This window comes from Xenopus tropicalis, chromosome 9 (assembly GCF_000004195.4).
Source record: "Xenopus tropicalis strain Nigerian chromosome 9, UCB_Xtro_10.0, whole genome shotgun sequence".
In the NCBI taxonomy this organism is placed as follows: domain Eukaryota; kingdom Metazoa; phylum Chordata; class Amphibia; order Anura; family Pipidae; genus Xenopus; species Xenopus tropicalis.
Window position 1 is genome coordinate 52,926,806 of NC_030685.2, and position 19,514 is coordinate 52,946,319.

The window sequence follows — 19,514 nt, forward strand, 5'->3', positions numbered from 1 at the left end:
TATATAATTGAGAATCACATATATTGACATCAAATTTTACAACAAATTAAACATGATTCTTATATATGTGTGAACCTCAATCATAAAAAGTATGCTTGTTTTTATTATAAAATAATAATTTGGCAACATTAATGGTTAACTCCCTTGAAGCATCGGATAGTTGTGGGAACAAAGTGTTATTTTTCTCCTTGTATGGCCTTACCCTAAAGTGAACTGTTTGCTACGAAAGCCCATACCTGTCATTAGCCTTCAGAAATGATGAATGGGCTGGTGTATGCAAATACCTGCTGCAGAGAACTGGGAAGGGAAGCCAGTATAGGGCGCCCTTTACAAAGTACTGCATAAAAGAAACTGTATTTTGTGGAAACAAAATTTGTGCAATGTATTATATGCAAAGAAAAATCTGTTTTGACCACTTATATACAAGATGTATATATGCATAAGAAGTACCATAATTACAGATTTTTTTAAACAAAAGTAATTCTGTGATCACCAAACCTATTTTGTAGCAAGAAAATATGTTTTGCCATTTATTTGTAGAGCGTTGTAAGATGTGCTGTAAAAGTTTTGCTTGACACGACATCAGACATCAGTCCATAAACCATTTATTCCAGTGCTAACAGGGTACATTTCAAGATGTGGAAAATAATGAGAATACTGATCTGATCAAAATAAGTATATACAAATGTATATTTAATGCAGTCAAAGGCTAGGGATACTGGGGAATCAATATCTTGCAAATAATTCTGGGACCTCATTCTGGATTTAGTCCATACCTAAAAACAATTGTAACATATGCAGCATTACATAATATACTGTTGATGCTATGGGTGCTGTTACCTGCAATATAACACATTCTTAAGATGCTGTGTTATTTCCAAACTCTAAATACAGACTATAGCATTATCACAGTGAGGATTGTATTATTTCTGGCATGCCTGTGCTTGTGGCATCAGCATGCAATTTTCTTGGACCCAGTCTGTTGATTATTGATATAACTGTTGATAGAACCCTGAAATTAGTGCCACGTCCAGGGCGGTGGTAATACTGGGCAATCAGTAGGTGCACTTGTTCACTATTTATCAAAGCAGGCTGAGTATCCACACTGGTGCTTAGTGCAAGTACATGGAAGTGCGAGGAGCATGCTTGGGTACAAGTACCTTTTATGAACAGCATCAGTATACGGATGATTTTACTTCCATTTTTCCACTCTGAGATTGTGGTCATAAATGAGACTTATATTCTTTGATTACATTAAATAATTTTCCCATTTAGAAATAAAATGATTTGTGATTTATGATTCTAGTTTAGTGTGGAAAATGAGTGTCTCCAATTTTAAATAATGTGTGTTCCATTGCAGTGGAACTGTATGTGGGTAACATACTAGGATTTCACAGTTGACCTGAGGTCTGTCTGTAGTGTAAAATACCTCTAAGTAATGGCGGATCTCTTTGTGAATCAATCAAAATTATTGATATTGAATATTAAATTCCTATATGCCCTAAATTAAAAGTGAGCCGTATTTCCTTGGTTGCAGAGCAAAAATGGTTTATATAGATGGAAGAGGCTCTGCATAACTGCACAGATTACAGAGTAAATTGATAATTACCATTTATAATATGAAGAATATGTTGACTTACAAAAACTTAAGCTTGTTAACATTAATACACTATTAAACCATATGAAATATTTTAGCAGGTGTAAATAGACAGAGAGCATGTTATCATATGCACTGAGTTAATAGTGAGCAAGGTTGCACTTTGCTGGTGGCATTGCCATACTGTATAAGTTCCAATTACACATTGACAGCCCAGGGCACATAAGAGCCAGGGACATTCTGTGGAATCTGTAAGGAAGATTAAGAAATATATTCAGGTCACCATGATTAAAATAATGTAGATTATTAGGCATTACTGGATCTGGACACATATGGCATGATATTTCAATACATAAACAGCTAACAGAAAATAGACTGCTAGAACTATAATTTAGCATAAAGATTTATAAACCTCCTTGCCAAGATTCAGCTGGTTTAAATGAGTCCCATGACCTGTGCCACATTGGTGTGTATTGATGTATGTGTGTACTGATGGATGATGTTGCATTTCTTAAATAGTGTTACAAATGCACTTTATACCCCAGCACAGCTAGGGCAACTGGGTTTCAGCAAATTAAGTCCTGTAATTACTGTCTGGTTCATGGTAGTACACTGTGAGCCACTTACTAAAATGTGCCCAATCAGGTGCACTTTTAAGTAACTAGCAGGCAACAAACATGTGGAAACATTAGTAAAATGGTCATCAGGTTTAATAAAAATGATTTATTTTTTCTGCTTCTAATAATTCCACTCCTCATTTGTTGTGTGTTTCTACTACTTCCAGTAGCTCTTTTTGTACTGCCTGCTGACATGGTGCCTTGGCACATGAAATTTGCAACCCTGACAGATCATCTGTAATTTGAAAGCAAAGGGTTGTTAAAACTGGACTCCAACCTGCTATACATGTCCAGACAATCAGGCAGTGTGGTCAAAACCGGTCAAATTACCCAAACAAATTGGCCATGTGTGGCCCGCTTTACATATAATTACTTTGCATCTTAAAGGGACTGTAACGCCACAAATGAAAGTGTTTTAAAGTAATTAAGTATATAATGTACTATTGCAGTGCTGTCCAACTTCTGTTGTACCGAGGGCCGGAATTTTTCTGACCTACGTGGTGGAGGGCCGATAATGGAAGCCAGTTTTGACCACTCCCCTTTTTGAAACCGCACCCACTTGAAACCACACCCATGTTATCACATGACCATACCCATATTAATGGTTGTAGTACAGCAAAAACCTGCCATACTCTGCCTGCCCTACCCTGCCTGTGTGTGCCATACTCTGCCTTCCCTACCCTGCCTGTGTGTGCCATACTCTGCCTTCCCTACCCTGCCTGTGTGTGCCATACTCTGCCTTCCCTACCCTGCCTGTGTGTGCCATACTCTGCCTTCCCTACCCTGCCTGTGTGCCATACTCTGCCTGCCCTACCCTGCCTGTGTGTGCCATACTCTGCCTTCCCTACCCTGCCTGCGTGTGCCATACTTTCACTGTGTTTGCCATTCTTGGCTAGTGTGTGCCATACTCTGCCTGTGTGTGCCATACTCTGCCTGTGTGTGCCATACTCTGCCTGTGTGTGCCATACTCTGCCTGTGTGTGCCATACTCTGCTTGCCCTATGATGCCTGTGTGTATGGCACACACAGGCAGCCTACAGTGACACAATGCTGGCACTGCTCCTACAGTCTGCACAATAACTATATATTAAAAAACTTTTTAATTTCAGTACCACCTCAGTATATGTTCTTTTTGTAGTGTGCAGGGATTATTTATGGGTTTCTACTGCTCCTGAGGTGTGAACAGGGGAACAATGTGGGTGATTACAGCCTGAGCCTGAGGTGTGAACACTGCAGGGGGGGAACAATGCAGAGATTAAAAGGTGTGAACAACACAGGGGATTACATATTTAAACAATACAGCCTGATTACAGCCTGAATCTGAGGTGAGAACCATGCAGGGGGGGCAGTTAATCTCAGTACTGATACCATTAAAAGCTTACACAAGAGTAAGCCATCAAAGCAGCCAGACAGGTGGGGGGCCACACAGAGGGGGGTCGTGGGCCGCATGCGGCCCGCGGGCCGCCAGTTGGACATCACTGTACTATTGCCTTGCACTAGGAAAATATGTGTGTTTGCTACAGAAACACTACTATTGTTTATATAAACAAAGCTGCTGTGTAGCCATGGGGGCAGCCATTCAAGCTATAAAAAAGGAGAAAAGGCACAGTACACATAGCAGGTAACAGAGAAGTTCTGCAGAATCCTATATTCTATTCTACACATCTTATATGCAATATGATATGTAACCTGTGCCGTTACCCCTTTTTTCAGACTGAAGGGCTCCCCCTGCGGCTACACAGCAGCTTTGTTTATATAAACTATAGTAGTGTTTCTGTAGCATATACACCAATGTTACCAGTGCAGGGCAACAGTACATTCTATTTACATTATATTACTTTAAAGTAATTATTTGTTTTTATAGTTACTGTTCCTTTAAAGCTAAAATGTAATTGTCCCTAGAAAATAAACGTTATATCTTAAGCAGCAGCTTAATTTTTACTGACAATACATTCTGTCTGTTCTTTACATTAACAATAATACACATATTTTCTTATTATAAAGCAGTTACAAATAAGTGTTTTGCTTCCACAATAAGCTTTGTTAACCAGAAGTAATTTACCCCGTGAAAACAACCCTCTCCCTTCTGTTGTATTCATATGCTCGTCTGCCTATAGGATTCTCCACTAGGGATAAAAGATTCTCACCCATAATGATTAAGCCACTCATGGATTTGAATAAATACTTACTCAAATCGAGCCTGACCCCAAAATTTCCCCTGGACTATTTGTGACTATTTATGATGGGCAGCACTCAGAGCCACTGCAGACAAACAAGACCTTAATCATGAGCAGAGGGGCTGTTTGAGGCAAAAAGTGTTTTTAAGGCAAACACTATTCATTGAAGTTATGTTGAACAAGTGGGTATACTGTCCCTTTAATCATACCAATAATTTATGTTAAAACCTATAAAAGAATAAGCTGGACAATGATGATATACCATATCTGTGAACTGGTCACCACAAGCCATTCTTATCTTCTCTGGAGTTGCTGGACTGTTTAGCGTAAAGAGCTCAGACATCCCTCTTTCTCTTCGGGCTGATAACACTGCATCTTTTATAGCAAAATAGATTGAGGACCCCAAAAACAGAGCTGGCTCTCCAACTCCCTGTGGAAAGATATATTAATATAACATTTGGCACAGTAATTGTAAAAAACGTATACATTGCGAAAACATCTGATCTCCACCCGCTGTATATTGTCCGTTTAACTTGTGGTAATAAATTGATTGGACTTATTTGCTGTGCTAGCTGATTTAAATGTGCTGCCATTTCTATGGTAAATGCATTTTTCAAAGGGAATTACAACTTAAACTTAATAATTGTATATACAGAACACTGTAAAAATTTTATGTACTGATAAGTACATTATACTGATAATTACAGGTAACAAAAAAATGCAACACTTATTTCTAAACAAAGTAGGGCCTGGTTACCAATAGGCAGGCAGTGTGCAAAGTATAAAAAGTGCTCAATGCACCATTTTTTGCACATTGCACACTGGCCTCCTTCCCCAACAAACTGCTGTAACCCCTATTTGGCTGTAAAACAGGCAACATCAGCTAGAATGGCTTTAGAGCATGGAGTACATAGGACTCTACACATCAGATGGGCTTTCGCTAAGTGGAAATATCCTTTGGGTGTAGTGCAACTACAACTCACTTAGGCTGTGTGCAAGTAAACAAAAGAATGGTCATTAGAAGGTTCTTTTATGGTAAACCAGAACGTAAGTTTATTGTCCAAGACAATGATCCGCAGGGTTATAGCAATACTCACATAGAGGAGATATCAGGTAATTGCACAGAAGGTAGAAAAATATGGTGTCCACCCGTATTGCCCACCTCGCCGAGGGTGGGGAAGTAGAAAGGACCACCAACCAGCATAGTCTCCCTGTGGAAAGCAGCCTGGCCCAGTATCTGTATCCTCAGGGTGTCCCTTAGCAGCCAAGGATCCCTCACAGCCGACTATGGATCAGGGATAGGAACTGACCTGATACCTGCGTCTTAACTGTGTTCTGCTCTAAGGCAACACTGCTTGTACGGGAGAATACTTCCAGCTAATTTCTCCTGGCTGGAGCCAGAAACTGCTCTTTCTAACTAATCTCATTTTCCTAGAGAGTGCTCTTTATAAATTATCCTAATACTTACTACTCCTCTTTCACGGGGTCCCTGCCCCATACTTCACTAGAGCTAGATGCAGACTCTAGGGTAGAAGGCTTTAATGGGGCCCTGTTGATCCCAGGCTCAGTGGAACTTCCACCTGGGTCAGCAGATGCAGCCAAAGAGGAAGACCCACCCCCTGCTAAGCACTATATCAGAGTGCCAAGGGAGTGATCTCCCTTTTAACCAATAAGAAACATATGCAAAACTATAAACTGATACATGGGTATTTGCCCAGTAACAGCACAGACTAGGAAGCAGTAGGGTTTAAAGCCATAGGGGCATGTTAACCCTATGGTTCCCTACACTTCCACAGGCCTCTGGTTCTATTTCAGTGCACAGAAATCGGTGGCCATGTACTTACCACTTGCCATTGGGCAGAATACGGGCAGGGCTGGCCTGCACCTACTGATACTGCCCTGAACTTTTCACCAGATTTTTTAATTTGGTGTGAGGTTAAGAAAGCAGAGGGACCCAGTGAAGAAGTGCTCCCTAAATAAGCAGTAAGCTGTGTAACCCCTTTTTGTCCCTACAGCTGCTAAAAAGAAAATACACAGCTTTCACTAATTTTATACCTCTTTTTCTGAGTTTTTCAGGCATAAATAATTTTACACAGCATGGTAAATAGCATACTTTAATCTTTTGAGGGCCTAGGCTGTTTTCTGCCCGGCCTTCTGTGTATCACTTTTGCTTTACCTACACTCCACTCTTGTTCTGCCAATGTCCCGCCCAACTCTTCCACCTAATAACACCAGGCCCCCTGAGGATTACAGGCCCTGGCTGACCACCTGGAGAGGCCTTGTGGGTTTCCATCACTGTACACTTTGGGGTATATTTATTAGTTGTTCATTATAGTGTGTAAGTCAACATCAACCAATTAGCAACCTTTTGTTTTAGTTTTCTAACTTCTAGTTGATGACTTACACACTATAATAAATATACCCCCTCTTGTTTATTGACTAACCTAAAAGGGCTCATTTATGAATGGAAGCATAGAAAAGAAAAATAAATGGATATAACCTGCAGGTGGCAATATAAAGATCACTACCAATCACATATAAGACAATGTTTATTAACTAACAATAAGGTAAAGTTAAAAACCTAACCCATAAAACTAAGACATTGGTAATCAAGGGGTGGGGGAGCTCACTAATGACAAAAGTTAAACAACTTATATATCATATCAAGCCTTAACATTAATGATATATCTGTATTGCTACAACAGTGACATTATATAGTAATTGTATTGATGAAAATGGTGACTACAAGATCTTCAAATCCAATATGTGTAGCAGTCCAAGTTATATGGTATTGCATCAATACTCTATCCTGTAGATTGCCTGCACAGTTTATATATTGTAAATATTATTTATCCTTCTATTTATTGGTGCACATTAGGTAAAATGAGTGTCATTCCATTTACTGGTAATGCTGCATAGGTATCAAATCTTAAAATGTATCTACAAAGTTCTCATATACAGAAAAGCAGCTTTCAGTAAATTAGTGCATTTTTGTAAATGATAAGTGCTCTGCAGCCCAGGTGAAAGTCATGAACACTGTGACCCCAGTACTGCCTGAGAACCAAATCCCACTGTTAATATGTAAAGTTTTCATATGCAGAATAAGAACTTTCAGTAAGCTGGTGCATGGCCAGTAAAATGTGCACCTTTGTAAAAGAATAAGGGTACTGGGACCTAAATGCAAAGCAATACTTATCATTTAAAGAGCTAGCAGACGTTCTTAATCATAGGTGCTGAGTGTTCAACCACATCAGGGGGAAATGTATATCTGTTAAGTTTACCTTTGAAGAGTATATGGCGCAGCTGTTGGGAACATTGGAAAGCAGTGACACATTAAATTGTTCAGGGATATCACGGACAGAAGGGATCTTATATTGAGCTGGGCCACGGGTATAGAGCACTCCGTTTGGAGAAAACTTGAGTTCTTCAATCGTAAATAGTCCAAGACCTTGCACAAATGCACCTTCAATCTAAGAGCAAAAAAGCAAAAACAGCGACAAAAATACCCCAATAAGTAATGTGTATAAAAACATAATATTTGGGAAGCAAAATAATCTATAGCATTTTTGCTTCTCTATGGAGAACATTAAGCAATTTATATTACTTGCTATCACTACTTTGTCAAAGATCTTCTCAGTGTTTGTGGCCAGGCCTTAGCAAGTTACTATCCCTGCGCCTCAGCCACCAAAATTAAAGACAACAGAGGCAGAGACTCAATGTAACTAAAAAAATTCTGTCTGTATCTATGCATATAATTTAGAGGGTTATATCAAAAGAAAGATTCATTTCTTTCCTGTGTTATACATCCAACATGGGTGCAAATGTAGCAAACTGTGAAGTGGTTTACAATGTTCACCTGGCTAGTACCATCTGTATCCAATCAGAGCATCAGAACATCAACTTAAAAGGGCAACATTGAGTATGAAGCAGAGTACGTAGATCCAGCTTTTACAAATAGGGCTTCCTAATTATTTATATTCAGTGCAAAGATACTGTACCTGTCCAATATCCACAGCTGGGTTGATGCTGCAACCAAAATCTATAACGATGTCTGTCCTGAGGTTCTGTTAAGGCATGGGCAAAATAACATGAGAAGAAATAAGTTGGCGTAGGTGGTATTTTGACTGCCCAAGATAAGCCCAAGCACAACATTTGGTAAGGGGCAGTAGGGACTGGTACCTGATAAAGGTACAGTAGTTGGTCATAATCGTTTTAGGAAATATCAAGGTGATGGCACAGGAATGCTTAGAATTTAAAAGCAATTATAAAGAATTTAAAGAATAGTATTATGTCTGAGGCAATCATATGATGGGTAATAATTAATGTTCTATAGATAACAACACCTTCACATCTGTCTGTACCTTGTGATCTCCAGTGAGACAGTCAATTTCTACCTCAGAGCAAGCAACTCCATACACACAGTAGTGAACTGGGTTGCCCTCTCCGGTCTCCCAGTTTAATTCTCTGTCAAAGGACCTGCAGGAAGAATATACTGTTATGTACATATAAATATAACTGGCCATTGCGCACTTTCACGTGGGAAACATTCCCTAATGCCACTAGAACATTAAAGCGTTTTACAGAAGTGAATTCACACTGGGAACTTACCTTTACAAAATCAATTTAGAAGCACAAATTTCTAAACTTTTCAAACACAGGTCACATCCTTTGCAATACCACATAACACAAAGCACATTAAAAAATTGTGTTATGAAAACAATAATATATGAGCTCAAGGCAATAATTCTAAGAGCTCTGCAGTATTATCCTACAGATACAAGAGCGTAGCAGTCCGACTTCTGGAGCACTGTGGTTACTGGGGTCTAGAAGCTCAGGAAGTGCAGCACTGAAAATGGGGCATTTAGAACCAAAAAGTGCCACACCTAAGAATATTATGTCATGAATACAGCACAACAGAAATGTCAAAATTGTGTTAGTATGCTGTGGCCACTTTCACTTTTCATCATCATCATCATCATTTGAGAATCAAGCATTTTTGAATTATTCACTATGTTAACATAATAATCATGCCATTCCTTTGTTAAACAGACCTGCAGAATCCTGTAGCTGAGAGGCTGACTGACTGCATATAGGCTTCAGTTACCTTTAAAACAGAAAAAAAGAGTAGTACTTGTAAAAAAAAAGCAAAGAAGAAAAATATAGTTAGAACTGAAGCCAATTTTAAATATTTTAAAAGTTGATTTTGTATTGATTTTGTATTAATTCATACAACTCAAAAATATCTCTTTTTTATTCCTTAAGTAAAAATCAAACAAAGCATGTTGTTTATAAAGTGTGATTGAAATGTAAGTCAGAGTATATTTTACATTGATTCTTATGGGCAATATTAATAAATACTAAGGAAGGCAATGTATTTGAAGATGTAAACTTTTCACCAGGCCTAGTAACCCATATGAGTCAATATCATAATCTGTCTTTAAACAAGCGACCAGCTGGTTGGTTGCTATAAATCACTAAACCTGGAACAAAGTGTATGATTTTTCTTACATTTGCCCAAATTCCTACACATAAATGTGGGGGTATATGAAGGTGATATCAGTATTTTTCACTTGTTTTCTGAATGGCAAAATAAAACTAAAATACCTCTAATTTGTGTGTTTACAAACTCTCAAAAACCGAAAAAACTTGAAAATCTTGAATTGAAAATATGGCTTAGTTGATGTCGACATAAACTCGCAAGCTGTTGGATGTTAGTTTTACATTTCAGTTTTTTGGTTATTTGCACTTTATAAATATTGGGCGTTAAAGTTTTTTTAACAATAATTCGAACTTTTAGTGTAACAAAAAAAAACTTGAATTGTGGAAAAGATTTGAATTGGAACACTGATAAATCCCCTTGATCATAAATATACAGAGATCAATTCTTGGGTGGTTAGAGAGTTGTTAAGATAAAAGATAAAAGGAATCCTGTTCTCCACATTGGATAAATATATAATGGCTAATGTCATATATAGCATAAAGCACAATATATAACATTATCGGAACTGAGCATGCTCTAAATGAAAAGTTTTAGAAAGCTAGCGAGGCAGGGATACAGCTAAACTGTGAAATGGATTGCTGCCAAGTGAAGGATCTGTAGGGAATACTTACCCATTCCTTCCAGGAACTTTTAGGGTTCTTACTTCTAATTGGCAGAAGGCGTTGCATAAGGATTTCACATGCATTCTGTAGAAATAAAAGCAAGTATCGGTAGATTATTATAGCACACTAAGCAATACTTACTGCATGCAAAACAATCCTATTGGGTTTAATTAATGTTTTATTGATTTTTTAGTAGACGTAAGGTATGGGTCCAAATTACGGAAAGTCCCCTTATCTAAAATACCCTTGGTCCCAAGCTTTCTAGATAATGCGTTGTATACCTGTATTAGGATTACACCAAATTCTATTGTATGAAGAAAATGAGAAAGAGCATAATAATAGTAACAATAGTAAATATGGTATTGTACACACAAGAGATCATTTACAATCACAAGCAGAAGGTACCTGTACTAGCATCTATACATATTCCCTTTGCTACTCTGGAACAGACACCTGACTTAAGGAGGTATTAGGTGGGGTAATTGATAAAAAGGAAGTAGGAAGGTAAAGAAGATCTAGGGTAATTAATATGGCTATGAGTTAATTAAAAGTACTCATATCAGAAACAAATGGCTGATTGAAACCATAATCTGATGAAGGCATTTTAGAGGATTAATTTATCCACTATTTCACAATCCATATGTGCAACTAAATATATTGTGGGTAAAGCTGTGGAGGAAAAGGCAAAAACCCTCTAATAAGCGATAATAAAATTTCTAAAATACCCTTAAGGTGAGAAAAATACAGTGTAGACAGCAGGCAGAGTCTTAAAGGAGAAGGAAAGTCATTTTGGCATTTTACTGCCAATAGATTCACCACATTAGTGACACCTAGAACGCTATATTTATTCTGCAGAAAGCATTACCATACCCGAGTAAAGAGCCCTAGAAGCTTTCTCTGTTTGCTTAAGATTGCAGCTGCCATTTTAGCTTGGTCTTCATAGCTTCCTGCTGTATAGCTCTAGCCCTTATAGCTCAGATTACACAAAAGAAGAAATCCTGTGTTTCTTGTGATAGAGGACTCTCTGTGAGTGCTTATGGTTATTTACATAGACCTTTTTGATAAAGCTTACTTAGTTTTTACCTTTACTTCTCCTTTAAAGGTCACTGACAAATATAGCAGGAGAAGCCAGCATGGAGATAATATTTAAAACATTGTGGATTAAATTAGAATATCATGGATAGGTAGAATGAGACACGTTGGAAACATTTTGTTACATCTCTGTTTTTGTGAAAATTCATATTGTTGCTACTAATTACCTTCACTGCCATGCCATTGACATCTGTCCCTAGGGAGCCTCCAGAGACCTGAGTGTTTGGAACAGAACTTGTGTTGGTCTCACAAATATGGATGTATGATAGAGGGATGCCCAACTCACGACTGGCAATCTGTTGGAAAGTATAAAAAATATAGCAATGCTAGAAAAAGTCACCCCTTCCTACCCAAGTTCCATTTGTATGTATGTATATATTTATTTATAAAGCGCTACTTATGTACGCAGCGCTGTACAGAAGAATACATTAATACAAACAGGGGGTTAATAAGATAATAATAGATAAATACAAAGTATAACAATAAATACAAGATAAATACAGCTGCAATGTTAAGAGTCGAGGACACAAGAGGAAGGAGGTCCCTTGCCCCGTAGAGCTTACAATCTAAATGGATAATTTCTGTATTACCTGGATAAGTAACCCTTTAAAATAAGTGAATATAAAATTGATGAGAGTGCTATTCTAAGCACTTTTACAACTTACTGTTGCTATTTTTTTTTTCAAGATTTAATTATATTAATAAGGGATAAATACTGTTAATATGAATTAATTTTATCACAACAGTGCCACCTGCTGGTCACATTCCAACTGTAGTTAAAATAGTAAATAGGTAAAGAAAGAGAGCTGGTCCGATGTTGTTTTGGGTAGGAAAAACATTAGAAGCATCTGGTAACTTTTTACATTATAGAGTATAAACACAAGCTGGGGCTATGATACATGTACCTTTCTTCCAGCTAATGCCTAACTGCACTGGATGATGTTTAATCTTGTTATTTGTAAGTTATTTGTAAATTACAAGCTCGCTCTGCAGTTTCTCTGAGCTATGAACAGAGCACGGTTTAAAAGGGCCTGAATTAAAACATAATTAATTCAATTGCAGCCTGTGTTCTGTTTGCATTGCACATTGACCCACACAGCATTTTAATTTTCAGGTTAGACTGTGGCAACAAAAGAAGAAAATGTCTTGCAGCATCAATTTCTATATCATATTAAAATGAATTTTCGCGTGCATTTCCCCTTTTACTCTTAGGACAAATATAGCTAGAATACCTTTTTTATAGCCAAAATCAGATCTATCAATCAGGCAGCACAGAACTTACCGCAGCATAGTACAATACCTGTAACACTACAGCACTCACATAACATACAGGCAATGGTCTAATCTTTGTGGAATACCTAAAGCTTCTGGAGGAATAACCTGTCATGGAGTTGAAGGCACTCCCGGGCCCCAAGGAATATAAATTGAAGTCTATATTCTGCTAAGCATATCTAGTTTAGCATACCCCTATTTTCTACATTAAAGATCTGTGTTAATTAAACACAAATAAAATGCAGGTTATAAGCGTTTATAGAAGTGTTATAGAAATACCTGCATAATCTTTGTATGAACTCCTTGCCCCATCTCTATTCCACCATGGGTCACCAACACTGATCCATCCAAATAGATGTGGACAAGAGCAGCAGCCTGTAAACAAATGATAAAAATATAAGTTATACATTATATGTATTTAAACAGTTTATCTATCTATCATTAGTGATGAGCGAATTTTTCAGGCGGGCATGGATTTGCAGCGTAGGGCAGACAGAGCATGGCACACATAGGCAGGGTAGGGCAGGCAGAGTATGGTACACACAGGCAGGGTAGGGCAGGCAGAGTATGGCACACACAGGCAGCATAGGGCAGGCAGAGTATGGCACACACAGGCAGCATAGGGCAGGCAGAGTATGGCACATACAGGCAGCATAGGGCAGGCAAAGTATGGCACCACACACTGGCAGCATAGGACAGAGTATGGCACACACAGGCAGCTAAGGGCAGGCAGAGTATGGCACCACACACTGGCAGCATAGGACAGAGTATGGCACACACAGGCAGCTAAGGGCAGGCAGAGTATGGCATATACAGGCAGCATAGGGCAAGCAGAGTATGGCACACACTGGCAGCATAGGACAGAGTATGGCATGCACAGGCAGTATAGGGCAGACAGAGTATGGCACACACAGGCAGTATAGGGCAGGTAGAGTACTGCCCATGTGTGCCAAAATCTACCTGCCCTATGCTGCCTGTGTGTGCCATACTCTGCCTGCCCTATGCTGCCTGTGTGTGCCATACTCTGCCTGCCCTACCCTGCCTGTGTGTGCCATGCTCTGTCTGCCCTATGCTGCCTGTGGGAGGTATGTATTCTGAGAGTTTGTTAATAGTTGGAAATAGCCATTAAATGGTCCCTAAGGTGTGTAATTATGTGCTGGGGCTTGCTGTGCTATCCACAGGAGAGGAGGAGGCATATGGATTTAAGAGTATGTCTTAATATGACATAATATAATTCTTTCACATATGAATGATGGTTGATACCCCCGCAATGTGCTACCACCATTAATGTGGGCATGGTCTTAAGATAACATGGGTGTGGTTTGAAGTGGATGCGGTTTAAAAAAGGGGAGTGGTCTAAACTCCACTATATATGCTAGAGAAATTCCATCCCTCGGCACCACAAAAGTTGGACAGCACTGATCTATTGTATTAAAAATAAAAAGACACAATATAATTCTAACACTATTGGAAAAAAAGTCCCAACTTTGAGATTTACTATGTGTCCAAATAGCTAAAATCCGACTCTGACAATTCGCCAGCTAAAACGTGTCAAGATCATGTGGAAGTCAATGACAGATGTCCCTTCCCTTTTTCTGGAAGATCCTTCTTTTTTGTGTGCGACAATTCGAAAAAGTTTTCATGTGACAAGTAAAAAAATTGTGTATCTTCGTGACTATTCTGCGACTTTTTCAGTTCAGACTTTTTAGCAAATGTAAGACGTGTAGAAACAAGTTAATTTATTAAAAATCAGAAAATTAGAAATGTTAGTTAGTGTTTTAGTAAATCTGCCCCTATGTATGCATGGTCCTTAATGAAAGTCACTAAGTGGATCAAGTCAGTTTAACTGATCTAGTGTACTCACAATAATAGACACAAGCTGCCAATACACTAGGGGGCAGATTTAACAAAATGTGAATTTAGAGCGTAATACATAAAAACTCACCCATGTTCTATTCATATTCCTATGGGATTTTTAGAAGTGTATGGTGAGTTCTAACTTTCATCTACTGATAAATATGCTTCTAAAAATCCCATAGGAATGAACAGAACATGGATGAGTTTTTATGTATTAAGCTCTAAATTCACATTTTGTTAAATCTGCCCTTAGACGTGCAATAACATTTCTTAGTGATTATAGAAATTGACCTTAGATTAAATAAGTTAGCCCACATACTTTGGTATATGAATTCAGAATTTACTGTAGAGGGCAATATTTGTTAATCAGGAAATATCTGTTATTATAGCCATTCTTAAATTTGCACTTTTAAATAAACTCAAGATGATCAACTGCAGTGACATCTCTTACCCACCCCTGTACTTCGCAAACTCACAAATAACCTTAGGAGCACTAAACCCTAAAAATAAATATGACTAGAAATGCCATATGTTATATTATAAACTGACTGCACTGGCTTAAAGTTTCAGCATCTCTATAGTAGTAATGATATTGATCTTTACAGTCACAGGAGCTCCCTATCTTGTATACTATTAGAACTGTCCGGGACAGTGAACATGCTCAGTGTGCTCTGAGTAGCTGCTGAGAAGCTGAGTTTAGGGGTTGTCACAAATATCTAGCAGAAAATAAGGTTTGTCTGTCATAAAAGCTAATGCTACAGGGCTAATTATTTAGTTCTAATGCAGATGCCCTGAATTACTAATCAGCCTTTTACTGTTATATTTATATTCTATTTATACAATATATTGTGCGTCAGTCCTAAGCTCAGTAACTGAAAGCAGCACAGAGCATGTATAGTGGTGAATTAGCAGAAAAGAAGATTGGTTGTGGCATTGCAAGCACAGTAGCAGCGGCTAATTGCGCCGACTAATCTCCATGCAGGAGTATACAAGTTGCAGCATTTGAAATGTACCATGCGAGACTAGTAGCCGCAACTTTTGCGGTGGGTCATTATTCGCTGCGACTGGATTTTAAACATGGCAGCGAATGATGGCTCCATCTGTCTGCGCTCTTAAGTTCCATCACATCAATGGGGCTTGTACCCTGTTGGCTAAAGGGAGGTCAGATGTAGCAGTTTTCTGTTCAGCAAACAAACACTCACAATGAACATCTGAGGAATTCAGTAATAATGTCCAATGTGTTTGTTGGCAGGCAAGATGCTAGACTCAGTCAAGCAGTCAAGACTGAAGCTTTTATTCAATGTTTGATTCCTCCCACTATGGACTTTATTCTAGGGTTACCCTGGGTGACAACAGTGACCAGACTTGACCCTCAGTTTAGTGTACAAAAACACCAAGCAGACCTGGACTGGTAATCTGTGGGTTCTGGCAAATGCCAGAGGGACTGCTGTAAGATGCCATAGACAGTGACTATTTATAGTGCTGTTGGGGGCTGTTTGGCCTATTTTAAATCCTAGTCCTGATCTTCACCAGAGGGCTTATTTGCTAAGAGTCCAAAGCCTCTGCATGGCTCACCACTTTGCAATTTGCACAGCTTAGCAGTGTGGTAGGAAACACTTATACTAAAGGGCTCTCTATAACCTGTAGGGTAGCTGACTGTCGAGCATAAGTGAAGTCAGAGGAGCTGGCTTTCCACATATAGAGAGTCTTTGTAATGATCCTAGTGCCTGCTTGTCCCCAAGTACACAACACAGTTGTGTGTTAATGGATGTTGCTGTGTGTTAGTGCCTTACGTGTGTGGAAGCCTCCCTAATCAAGAAACAATAGCCTTAATATTCCATTCCCTATTTAAAAAATTCAGGTGCTGCATACATTAGTGTTGCCTACATATTCTATTTGGTGGGAAGATCCAGCAGACAGTCATGCTACTTCTTTGTTTTTACAGAAGAGACAGTTAAAATAAAAGTAAAAAGTATAATAGTTAATGTATATAGTGAGAGGCTGAAGCTTTCAGGAGGGGTGCCAAAGTCTATGACTCCTTCGCTCAAAAGCTTTGTTGTTTTAGAAAGCCCCAAGTGTACATATTTGGAGCCAAATATGATTAGGGACAGCTGGTAGGAATTAGAAAGCATCGGAAAGGGGCCAAAACGCTCCTACTCCCTGGCTGGATACACTGTACTATATCTTTCCATTAAAAACTATGCTGTAATAAATTCCTTGTGATGTTTCAAAAAACAAAGAGAGGTTTTATTCTGCACGTTTCATTCCTGTATTGTCAATAGCTTTATAGCCAAATGTGAAAGACTCACCTGTCCAAAGAACTTTGCCAGTGATCCAATAGGAAATTTCATAGGAATAATGGCAAGGCCCTTTTTCTTCCAATAATTGTCTTTATTGAAATTCTCAATGGCCAGTCTTCTGCTGTTGTAGGAAGACTTCTCCATGCATTCATTCCAACACATTCCCAGAGTCCTGGCTAGTATTTCCTGCCTGAAATGTGTTTGGCTGATATCCTTATACAGATTCATTTCCCTGACCTTAAAGACACAGAAAGAGAGATTGGAAGTAGATACAGGTGTAACTGCGCAGCTAATCACGTAAGTGCAGCATGGCCAGGCCCCCCTAACACCCAAAAACCCATCAAGCCAGAGACTGTTCCCATCAATGGCAGCCCAGGGAGCAGGACTGGGTGGGCAGAGGTCATTTACAATGCACAGGCATGTGCTAAGTGCAAAAAACAGATGCAAGCTGCATCCTGCCATGTGCTGAGCACCCGAGGACGTACTGTAGGTCTTTTCACTCTAGAATTGAGCCCAAGGACCTGCGGCTCTCCAATGAATATGGTTCTACCTGTGTTCAGCAGTGCTGCATTTATCTTGCATGTCATTCAGAAGCACAAGTTAAGTTAAGGTAATGTGAATGTCGATCCTAAGTGAAGCCAAAGGAGAAAGCTTTCCACATATACAGAGTCTATGTGAGATGCATAAAAAAATACAATGGGGGTAATTTATCAAATCGTGTCAGATTTGCCCAAGGGCAGTAACCCATAGCATCCAATCAGTGATTGCCAGCTGCAGGTAGAACAATTTGCCATGGGTTACTGCCCATGGGAAAATTTGCCCAGCGCTGATAAATAACCCCCACTCTAATACAAAGTGTATAGATGATTGTAGCCTATATAGAAGTTACCTTTTCAGGTGGAATTCTGCACTTTATAGCCACTTCACTGATCCATGTTTCTGTGACAAAGGCAGCCTGTGGGTAGCCAAATCCTCGGAAGGCAGTGTTTGAGGGGAGGTTTGTCTTGCAGGCAGTCCCTGTACATCGCACATTGGGCAGCCTGTAAGCACTATCCATGTTCATCAGTGCAATCTCAACAACCTGCAAAAAATACCATAAGACAGATAAAAAATATACTTGAAGATGTGCTTTTGATATATGTTATAAAATGCCTTGGCTTGGGCTCTAAGCTGTATCAGTACTGAAAGGGAGTTATTAATGATTAAATCAACAGAAACACTTGCAGTACTGTTCTCACTTAAAGTGATACTGACACTATATATCCACTCTTCAAAATATGAATGTATGTAAAAAGTTACCTATAGGTCATGTTGATCATTTTTCCCTGATAGGGCTGTTTTTGTAAGTAACTGTTAATTGAAGTTTTGCCAACCTGAATGTCCCTTCTCAGCAGTCTGTCAGTTATAGCTTTTAATGTTAACGGACTCCTGCTGCACAAATATGGCAGCCTCCTCATAAATCAGATAGGTAATGTAAAAGCATTGAACAAATACCTTTTGTATCAAAGTTATAAAGAGCATGCTAAGACAGTGTTATGACAGTTGTAAAAAAGGGTTTAATTTCTGGTGTCATTATCTCTTTAAACCTCTTCCAAAGTGTCATAAATGACCCCAATGTATATTTAATCATCAGCAAACACTTATATAGGGGGTCATTTATTATTGCAAGTGCAGAATCAGATCATTACTGCGAGTGCAATGTCAAGTACAATTGCCTCGGGTATTTTTTTTGTGTGGTGGGGTATCATACCTCTATATAGGTTATGACATAGAACTGACTGTTGCCTGATGTAGAACAATGGTTATTATATTTGATGGTAAGTTTCTTCCTTAAATAGCAAACTAAAATGTGCTGTATTATACAACTTCACTTTATACTGTCACTGTGTCCTCCACCTAATTTTCTACACTTACAAGAACAGAGTCATCCGGGGTACACCCGGCATTACTGAAGTAAGCCACATCCACTGCTGTAATATGCCCGTCGTTCATGAATCCCACCTAAAACAGAAGTTATATTGTCAAAACTTTTTTTTAATTGTGCACGGCCATATTTTATTTTTTTACTCATTTGTTTCTGCACAGAAGAATTTTAAATTCTTGTATGGCTGTAAATAATTCATTCATCTACAATAACTTTTTGTAAGGAGAAAATTAATGAAATTATGGGAAAGAGGATAAAAATGTCAGGTAACAGTTTTATAAGGAACATTAATAGTGATGAGTGAATCTGTCCCATTTTGCTTCGCTCAAAAATTTGTGTTACAGCAAAAATGACGCTTGTCAAAAAAAATTGACGACAATTTTTTGCCACACATCAAATTTTTCGTGAGAAAAAACGCCAGTGGCGAAACGCAAAAATTGGACGCAAATCCATGCCTCCTGAAAATTTCACGCATCACTAAACATTAAGGGGCAGATGTACTAACATTCTACAAACAATTTTTTTGTAAAGAAAATGGAAATTCATTCGCCATTTCACCTTTCGACATTTACTATGC

General features: G+C 38.6%; 1 protein-coding gene across 3 annotated transcripts in view; it reads right to left on the minus strand.

The window, feature by feature from the left end:
• Nucleotides 1-582: 582 nt before the first annotated feature.
• LOC100495429 (aldehyde oxidase 1) overlaps nucleotides 583-19,514 on the minus strand; it is a 46,721-nt gene continuing 27,789 nt past the window's right edge. For 2 of the 3 annotated variants that reach the window (XM_012970229.2, XM_018097063.2), the window contains 12 exons: nucleotides 18,928-19,014; nucleotides 17,903-18,094; nucleotides 17,023-17,250; nucleotides 13,136-13,231; nucleotides 11,752-11,880; nucleotides 10,502-10,576; nucleotides 9,442-9,494; nucleotides 8,752-8,866; nucleotides 8,389-8,454; nucleotides 7,672-7,860; nucleotides 4,653-4,820; nucleotides 583-1,846 (listed from right to left, as the gene is read on the minus strand). In XM_012970229.2, coding sequence (XP_012825683.2) covers nucleotides 1,796-1,846; nucleotides 4,653-4,820; nucleotides 7,672-7,860; nucleotides 8,389-8,454; nucleotides 8,752-8,866; nucleotides 9,442-9,494; nucleotides 10,502-10,576; nucleotides 11,752-11,880; nucleotides 13,136-13,231; nucleotides 17,023-17,250; nucleotides 17,903-18,094; nucleotides 18,928-19,014 — 1,449 coding nt within the window. In that variant the 3' untranslated portion in view covers nucleotides 583-1,795. 3 annotated transcript variants of the gene reach the window in all.